Source organism: Botrytis cinerea, chromosome 12 (assembly GCF_000143535.2).
Source record: "Botrytis cinerea B05.10 chromosome 12, complete sequence".
In the NCBI taxonomy this organism is placed as follows: Eukaryota; Fungi; Ascomycota; class Leotiomycetes; order Helotiales; family Sclerotiniaceae; genus Botrytis; species Botrytis cinerea.
Window position 1 is genome coordinate 814,681 of NC_037321.1, and position 9,583 is coordinate 824,263.

General features: G+C 41.7%; 1 protein-coding gene across 1 annotated transcript; it reads right to left on the reverse strand.

Moving 5' to 3' along the window:
* Nucleotides 1–6,014: 6,014 nt before the first annotated feature.
* On the reverse strand, nt 6,015–8,363 carry BCIN_12g02300 (hypothetical protein). Its single transcript, XM_001558033.2, has 2 exons — nt 7,820–8,363; nt 6,015–7,757 (listed from the first exon to the last, which is right to left on the reverse strand). Exons 1-2 carry the CDS (start codon nt 7,973–7,975, stop codon nt 6,279–6,281), a joined length of 1,635 nt encoding a protein of 544 aa, XP_001558083.1. The 5' UTR covers nt 7,976–8,363; the 3' UTR covers nt 6,015–6,278.
* Nucleotides 8,364–9,583: the final 1,220 nt, after the last annotated feature.

Here is a 9,583-nt window from a genome sequence, read left to right on the forward strand (position 1 = left end):
AAAGTGATAGGATCTGTTGGTTTGGCCACCTTCGGGTCAATGCAATATATTGTTACTGTAATCTATCCGTGTCACACACCACTACACATTGGGGTCTGTGAAAAAGAAAAGAAAAAGACTCTGTACTTCAATAGTATCCCGTCTCATATTTTCGTAATCTATTGCACGCCTCTCTCTACCCCAGAACGAAATCATTGTTTGTTTGACAAGGGACAGCTTCATTTCACTGGTGGTCCTGTGAGTGCAGATTGAAATCCCTACGTCGATCATCTTCCCGATTGTATGCGTAGCAGACACATATCTTTACTTACATACGAAGAAACTATCACAGGATCAGTCGTCCATTCTTCGACCCGGAAATTGCCAAGAATATATACTCCGTCGACAATCTACAAAGCCTGACTGGGTGTCAGGGACTATATATTTACACGCGAAGACTTATTTTTGATCTTGCTCAATCATCATCGGCAGCATATATAATTATATGTGTATGCATGAAAGTATAGTAAGTGGAATATTTTCCGCGAGTACTGGGCTATCAAAATTCGTCTCCACTTGCCTCACTTTATACACCGCAATTTTTCCCACATTAAATTTAAGTTTTGCAAAATTTCATTATAACATTGGGCTTTTCTATTTTTAAATTAACCCATTAAATGTGCCGCTTTTGCGGTTGGAATTCTAAAATATGGGATGAACACGTACATTACTCCTACTTCTATTTCAAATATAAACACCGGTTCCGTCTATCTAAACTGTGAATAACGCCTCCTGATATATAGATGTGGACCCTTTTATTTCTTTCGATAAAGCTAAGAAAATACATAGATCCATACATGTAGATGATTCTTTGCAGCCAGTTGAGGAAAATTGAATTAACAGCTCTATGGCACGTTGGTAGATGGAATATCTACCATTGATAGATGAGTATATTTGGAGGGCATGAAGGATTGTCTTATTTATCGCCCGATAGCGCGATCTAGTCTGTTCATTGTCGATTCTCAATCTTGTTACCGGCATCAGAGTCTCGAAATAGGAAGCTGCTTCTCACCGTCGTAATTTTGTCTTTCTTTAGTACAACCACGGCATCTTAAGATCGTCGTAGTCGACCTAGCATACTATCAACGTAAGTTGAATCGAGTTGCTCCTAGTGTGCCAAGTGGTAAGTTGATATCTTCTACACCTTCCTATCTTAGTAGAACAAATGATCAAATGGCACGCGTAGAAAATTGTTCTTGAAATTGCATCGTGGGTTAAGAGAGTCAGTGAATTCCAAGGAATTAACATGTGTTCAAAATTGGCACGATGATTACTCTCAGGATTTTACCATCATAGAAGAATGGCGTTACATTTATCATTACTGCTCTATTTTATAGTAGCTTGGGGCCACATGCCATGTTAGGAAGCTGGCTTATAGCTGATAATTGTCGAAGAACTGGTTAAGAATTCTCGGGCGTCAATTTTGATTCTCATTACCTTCTAGCTGCGTTTGGCTTGAAAGAAGAGAAGCATCTACTGTTTAAATAACAACAAAAATTGGTCTGCAGATTTGACAGCTAGAGTTAGACTGACGTCTTTTTAGATTGACGAATCCCCTGTACCTCAAGCTCGGGGGGGTAGTTCAAATTTTCTGAAATGTTTGGCACTCACGCGGGGCACATTGTCCTATTCTCGTTGGCCGGCGGCCTGGCGTTCTAGTCTAACTGCGACATTCCGGGAATCATAATGCGTGATTTGATAGTTCGGGCGAGAGCTTTGGGATTAAAGCGACGGCATGGACACTATCTTTAAAAAGAAACAAGGGCTTAATGAGTTTGGTTTTTGTCCTGGCAGATTGTGTATATGTAGCTAGTATGCAAGATCTTGTTGACAGATCGTACATAAAAGCTCGTTTACTATTACAGATATGCTCTAGGGCACTGACTGGAAAACCATCAACTATAGAATGAATAGCAAATGGATAGGTTGATGTCAGTATATAAGTAAGCCAGCAATCAATGAAGAACGGTAAAATGTATTTTCATATTCTCACCATGCCTTATTTATGACTATCGATTATTTTCTTGCCACTCACAATGAGAGACAGCATCACAATTTCCAACAGGGATAATTGAGTAGTGGTGAGTAATTGCCTACACCCTCAGAAGAACTCACATAATAGTGAAAATGTCAAGTGATGAGAAACATTCGCACTGTTATCGAGATAATTGTTGGAGCTCACATCATCCTTGAATCAACAAAACTTCCGAATCTCGCTTCCTCCTGCGCAACTCAGCAATCTCCTTTTTATATGCAGTATGAGTATAAAGTATTTAAAGTCTGTATAAGGTTGTTTATATATGGAGTTAGTGGATGATTAATGTACTAGTTGGCTATCGATGAATCGGTCGTCTGATCTCCACGGATAGTGGTTGGAAGACAGGAGTGATTGAAAGACTTGTTTTTGTTCTTCATATCTCTTAGTACTTAAACGCCCTTGTATATCGAAATTGCGGAAACCAGAGTAAAGATATCTACGGCGCGAATTTGCTGATACTGGCTTTAGTAATATTGCAGTTTTAAAACCGTTCTTCGGATAAGATTCTTTAGTGAAGATGAATATAGGTGGAAGATAGCGGTGTTGGATGGTACGAGAGATTTGCTCGAGCGTGTAGTTTATGTTTCTCATACGAGGGAATGATGTGAGTATGTTTTTTTTCATTGTCTTTTCTTTTCTTCATAAACGCAGAATTTGAATACTTTAGCAAGTGTGGTTGCTAGCCATCGCACATTCTCTCGTCTGCTCGGGTATTTGTTGTCGGAAAGTAAGGTGGTATTACTGTCGCTCGGTGTATCGAATAACAAGTTAGGTTGGCACGGCAAAAGTATCTGCACTGATATTCTATCCATTATCATCATTTTTTCCTTCGACTATCAATTTAACGTCGACGACACAAAACTTTAGTGATAATCACAACAGCTCAGTGAGTTTACAGAAAAAATGTTGGGAGGTGCATAAATAAGCTCTCTATTTTTTCAAAATTTCCGAGCACATGTAAAAGTAAAATTTCTCATGAATAAATCCCTTGCTTCCATTTCTCGGTAATGGCCCACACTGGAGTTTTGTGTGATAAAGTAGCTTGAGGTAAAAGAAGGGAAGCTTTTGTGCGTAAAAATATATATATATATGGCCGGAGAAGTGGGTCGGGTGACTTCAAAGGGGGTTTGGTTGATGAATTTCGGCTTCCAAACCTGAATCCAGCGGATGAGGTTCATGATATATGGAGCCGGGAGTTTTTGTAATATTATATGATCCCAAGTATATAAAGCCCATGAAATATACAATATTCTGTATGGAACTGCGAGTGAAGACCAAACACTCAAAATATTTAGGTATTCCTAGCTCCCAAATGGATCCTAAGTATTCCGGTTCTAAGTAGTGTGTATCGGGAAGTTTGATGTACTGAATGTATTGAATGTACTGAATGTAATAGATACAAATGTAGGTAAAAGCGTGGGCAGATACAATCTCAATGATCGATCCAGTTTGTGGACCAAAATTTCCCTTCCTGACAGTGAGAAGTTTCATGAATCAGAAATGAGATTCTAGCTCGCCAAAATTCGAAACAGCAATTGATCGCTTTCTCGTCCTTCTTGCTCAAAAGTCAACTTTATGTCTCGCTTATGGGTTTCATTTCCTTTCAAGAGTCTGATTTTCAGGGGAATGTAATTTGATATCTATTTTCCGTGTTTCTGTCTTCGAAATGTAAACTTGTTTTGTTGTAATTCGCTACTGATGTCTACTAGGTAGTCTTGGATATCGTCAAAGATCTTATTCGACGCTCATTTAACTATTTTCATTGTCGTAAAATGCTCCCATTACCAATAAAACGAGATACAAATTACACTCGACGGCTTTTTCCACTTATACCCCCGCCCTTAACAGAAAGAACCTCAGCTCAAGAAACAGATATCAGCAATGCAAAAAGAAAATCGATTCTAGTTCCCGAGCACTTTATTGGTTGTAAAGGGGGATGATGAGAGTTCATTTGCAGAAAAATATCGTTTTATTCTAGAGCTACTTATAAACTAGGTGAAATATAATATGGTACAAAGCGAGGTCTTAAAATATGGCCACGAGAAAATTTCACTTGCGAGGTAAGTTTTACTCTGTATACATAAATATCATCTTACTTTCCTAGGAATTCGGACTTATATAATCCTCGCTTCTCAATTCACGGATCTGTATACGCTGAGCCCACGGTACCGCAGAAACTTGGTATTTGAGGAGGGAAATGTCTTCTTCTCTTTCTTTTTTTCTTTCCTTTGAGAAAGGAGCAAGCTTGAGGAAGAGATAATCACAACGAACTCTTAGGGACTTTTTGGAAAGTATCGCATCGTGATATTTTTCAAGCATTGAAAAGAAAATGCGAAATTTGTAGTGATATTATAAGATTGTGATATCAATTGCAAAGGAGAACATAGTATCTGGTATCGAATATGTAGAATTTAAATAGGAATAGTGGTGTTTGAAGGACTTTCACTTCGTGTTCCTTCCTTCTTCGAATCATGCAAAATCGATGTCATGTGTCAATCGCGAGATGGGAATGTGTTATATTATAATAATGGATATACTTGAATGACAACATCACCACCGTAATTCTTCAATTTTTTATCTGATTGACACAGCAGGTACAACTTGATCGCTACCAATACTAACACCAATACCAATACCACTACCACACAAGCCCCAAACCGCAACTAAATTCAAACCAATCAAAGGGAAGAAGAAAAAAAAGTACTCATCAATTACCTACAACTACGCTGATAAGTAGACCAAAAATCCACCCCCCGAAAAAGTAAATACACAATTCCCTTCCAAGCCAACCGCGGATTTTCTCCTCCCTTTCTTCCTTCGCTCTTTCCTCATTTTCACATACACAAATCCTAAACTTTCCTCTCTCTAGTATCTAACTTCTATTCTCTAGCCACCCCCTAAACTCTAATCCCCATCCAACCCCACCCATTCCAGTAAGCCACCTCCTCAAACGCCAAAAAAAAAAAAACCTCAAGTCAGATCGATGGGGTACGAGATTCATGTATGTGTATGTGTATCTGTATATTTAGCGCCTACCCCGCGTTTTGCGTGGAGGCGAAAGGGAGATCTACATGCTAGCTTGACGAGCTTGACTAAGGTTAGGTTGGCTCGGTTGGGTTACTGGTGCGTGCGTGCGTGCGGTCGGAAGGTATAAATGTAGGTAATGCTTTGATTTTACTTCGAGACACGAGGTATGTACTAGACGTGCTGGGCTGGAAAGGGATTAGCAGGCGGTGTTTAGGTGGGTTGTTGGATAGTTGGTTATTGGTTGTGTGAGAGTAGGTTGGTTGAATTGTGGATTGTGGGTGCATAGATAATGGATGACTGGATGATGTAAAGTTATCTATTTTCTCTCTTCTGCTTCCTTTCTTTCTACGTCTTGTAGTAATGAAAGTGGTGTTATCTCACAGACGCACAAGTTTCAGAACAGCAACGCGGAAAAGAGTTGAGATTTGTAGATCTCTTTTTCTACGCCCATATTATATAATCATACATGTCGAATCCTATAATGTATATCAAGAGAAACTCATCAAACTTACATAGTGCCGTCAGGTTGATCGCATGCAAGTTGGAAATTGGTTCAGTTTGAATACTGGGTTTGGATCTGTGGTATTCTGGCGAGGGAAAGTATGTGAAATGATATTCATTGATAATGAAGGGTGGTGGGTGAATAAGGAGTATGTGAAGTGTGGAGTGGAAAGTTGACAGTGATGATTTCAAGGATTATTGATAAGTTAGGGAGGAAGTGTACGGAGAGATGGAAAGAGAGTAATAAATCTAGTACTTCTATACAAAGGAGCATACTAATATCAAATCCATATAAACATATGAACGTCGTTGAGGATAGATCAGATAAGATACACTCCCAGAGATTGGACAAGATCGATCACATTCGAACCAAAAAAAAAAAAAATCACAAAAATCAAATTCATCAATTTCAAGAGAGAAGGTATTCATTGGAAAATCATAAAACATATTATTTGTATCATGCATGCGTATATACAATGCCATAAACTCGTAAAAGACCACTCGTAAGGATATCCTAAAAACCCTTTTGGGACCGATTGACCCGACCAATCCAGGTCCCCCAAACACCGTGAATTACTATGATAGTATCACCCGTAAAATAAAACCGCCACTTTATTGCAACTCGACTCTGTCGAATTGTTCATTACATATTTTTCTCTTGCCCTCTGCTCACTTAAACCTCGAGCTTTGTATTATGCTCAGCATGTTGAACATGCTCGACACCAGTCTTCTCAGTCATGCCCATGTCGGCGGCAAAGGTGGAGTGAGGAACCCATTTGGCGGAGTTACGTGGGGTAGTCTCTTCCAACATGCGGTCGACTTGCTCAAGGGAAAGACCCTTGGTTTCGGGAACAAGGAAATAAGCATAGACGAAGCAACATGTGCAGAGGGAACCCCAGAGGAAGAAGACCTTAGCACCCAAGTCTGCTTGGCCCTTTTCGGTACCGACGAGGTAAGGAGTGATAACGGCAATGATACAGTTCCAGAGCCAGTTGGAGGCGGTGGAGAGTCCAACACCACGGGATCTGATTGGGAGAGGGAAAACTTCACCGATGATAACCCAAGCTCCAGGTCCCCAAGTGGAGGCGAAGAAAGAGATGTAGATACAAATGAATGCGATCATGGCGGAAACGGCAGAGGTGTTGTTTTCAGATTCGCGACCAGCAGTAACACCGATGATGGCAACGATGAACTCGCAGATTAACATACCAAGGGCACCCCAGATGAGGATGGTACGACGACCGAAACGTTCAACGGTCCAGAAAGAGATTGGAGTGGAGCAGACGTTGACGAGAGTGGTGATCAAACCGATGAGGAAAGGGTTGGAGATCGTGCCGAGAGCTTGGAAGAAGGTAGTACCAAAGTAGAAGATGAAGTTGACACCGGTCCACTGTTGCATCATTTGAAGGGAAGTACCGAGGATGGTTCTGCGGAGGTTGGAACCTGGGTTGCTGAGTCCTCCCTTGAAGCAGTTCATCCATGAGCCAAAGTAACCGGTTTGAGGAATGACGGACATTTCGTATTCATGATTGGCGATGATCTCAGTAAGTTCTTGTTGAATGTAGTCGCTTCCTACTGGTTCACCTCTAAGACGAGCAAGCATGGCAGCGGCCTGGTCAAGGTTACCTTTCTTGACGAAATATCTTGGGGATTCAGGAAGGAAGAAGAGACCACCGCCCAAGATAAGAGCCCAGGCCATTTGAAGACCAATTGGAATTCTGTAGGAACCGGTATCGAGACGGTCTTGGGTACCATAGGTGACACAGGATGCGAGAAGAAGACCAATGGTAACGCAGAACTGGTAACCAGAAACTAAAGCACCACGAACTTTCTTGGGGCAAATCTCAGACATGTAAAGAATGATGGTAGCGGAGACGAAACCAACACCGAAACCAGCGACCAAACGACCAGCGACGATAAGACCAAGACCAGTAGAAGCAGTTTGCAAGATGACACCAATGATGAAGATAGCACATCCGACCATGACGGTAGTTCGGCGACCAATCCAATCAGCGAGATCACCGGCAAGGACAGCACCAAAGAAGGTACCGGCGGACAGAATAGACGTGATCAAAGATTTATCAGAGGCGGGAAGAACGAAAGCAGCCAGTTCGGCTTTTGAAGCATTAGGACCGGGAATTGGCTTGCCAGTCTGAAGGGTAGTAGGTTAGCTAATGTTTGTGACATGATGGGGCAATCGAAGTCATGACGTACATAGAGATTGATGAAATAGTCCATTCCCATGACACCAGAAATATATCCAGAATCATAACCGAAGAGGATACCACCGAAGGAAGCAAAAGCACACATCATGTATGCCTTTGCTGTTACGGGTGCCTCAATGCGGGCGACATCCGTGGTTCCAGTCATCGTTGCGGTTGACTTGAAATGTATGTGAGGGAAGGGAGGGAAGGGATAGAGTGAATGTGGAGTGAGTGAAGCTGGCACTCGAGATCAATGATTGACCGAAGAAGTAATGAATAGACTTTGTTGATGAGACTGATGGGGAAGAGAAGTTGTATTTGGGAGGGATTTCGAGTCCCTTTTGTATCTGTGTGCCATGGGAATTGGGGTACTGGGGTAAGGGGTGTACTGGCATGGTTTACACGCTTGTATGGGGTACTAGCATTAGTACGGCCATGTCGCCAAAAGAGTCTTCCATATCGAATTGACTCCAGATGGAGACGCCGCACTCCACAACAAATAGCGTTACCCCATGTCTTCGATGATCTCTCTCCAGACATCTAGACATGCATGCAGCTATGGCCCAGCCGAGGAGTTAGTCCGTGCGTGCAGTACCCCGAGTAATCGGTCCGTCTTTGTAAGGGATCAAGACTAGTTATGCTAGGGACGGAGAAGAGAGTGAAAGTAGATAGGTAGCGAGCTAGGGAGCATCCTCGGTTTTTTGGGTTTTTTGGTTTTTTTGGGGTTTTTTTGGGTTTTGGGGAATTATGTTTGATGAGCTGCGAGCATCGTTTGGCGGTAAGTAAGTATACAAGTGCAAAAGTATAAACGTGCTAACAGTATCAAGTTAGACAAGTATGCGATCGATTGGCTGATCAAGGCATTGTGTGGTGCTAAATGCCTAAACAAGTCCTGGATTGAAATCTAATGGCTATTAATTTTCTTTTTGCTTTCTCAACTCATTTGCTGAAATGAAGGATTTGAAATTTCTTCTTTCGGGATTGCCCCCCCGTTCATGGTGTTGGGTTGATCCAATCGTGTGGTTCGTACCACACAACCTAACACACTCATGGAAGGGAGATCACGAGTCTAGTTGGCTTTAACTGAGAATAATTGATAATTGGGAATTTGATTGTAACGATCAATGCAATTACAATGAGGGTTGCTGAATCCCAATCTCCAGGTTCTCTCAACGGTGTGGCCGATAGATTCTTAACGAGGATCATATTGACCCTCCACAAACCTTGACTCTTGAAAGTTGGATGCACTTGAGATCTCTCGAGTCTCGAGCCTCGTCGTGGCAATTCGGAGTCAGATGTTTCTCACACCAGGCTATGAATCTTCAACAATGCTGGCTGTAACGTTGTCGAAGAACATCACAACAGCAATAAAGATATGCACACTGGAGGCAAAGTACGTACATAATTGACCGAATTTCATAAATATCTCGGATATCCTAGTCGAGGATCATTTCATGCATCAACCCCCCATGTTCAAGACTTCAGAGGCAATGTAATTCAAGCCATCGACGTGATCAATCGTTATGTATGAAATGGAATCGGCTTAGCACCATTAGTTGTTGTCCCTACATACTTCAACCTAACGACTGGGGCAAACAATACCTTGGATAGAGTTACCCATCTTATCTACCTTCGAGCTGGGTACGTCCTCGTAATTGATCAGTACAGAAAACCACGTTATTACGAATACAGTCTGAACTCTGATACAAGCCCATTACGAGCGCCTTCGAATCAAATGACCAATTCATTTTTAAATCCAAGCTTCTGGGGCGAG

Bases quoted from the DNA above. Each gene is read 5' to 3' on its own strand.
- BCIN_12g02300 (XM_001558033.2), bottom strand. From the start codon at position 7,975: ATGACTGGAACCACGGATGTCGCCCGCATTGAGGCACCCGTAACAGCA. The intron at 7,758-7,819 runs GTACGTCATGAC...ACTACCCTTCAG, and splicing joins ACTATTTCATCAATCTCTAT to ACTGGCAAGCCAATTCCCGG.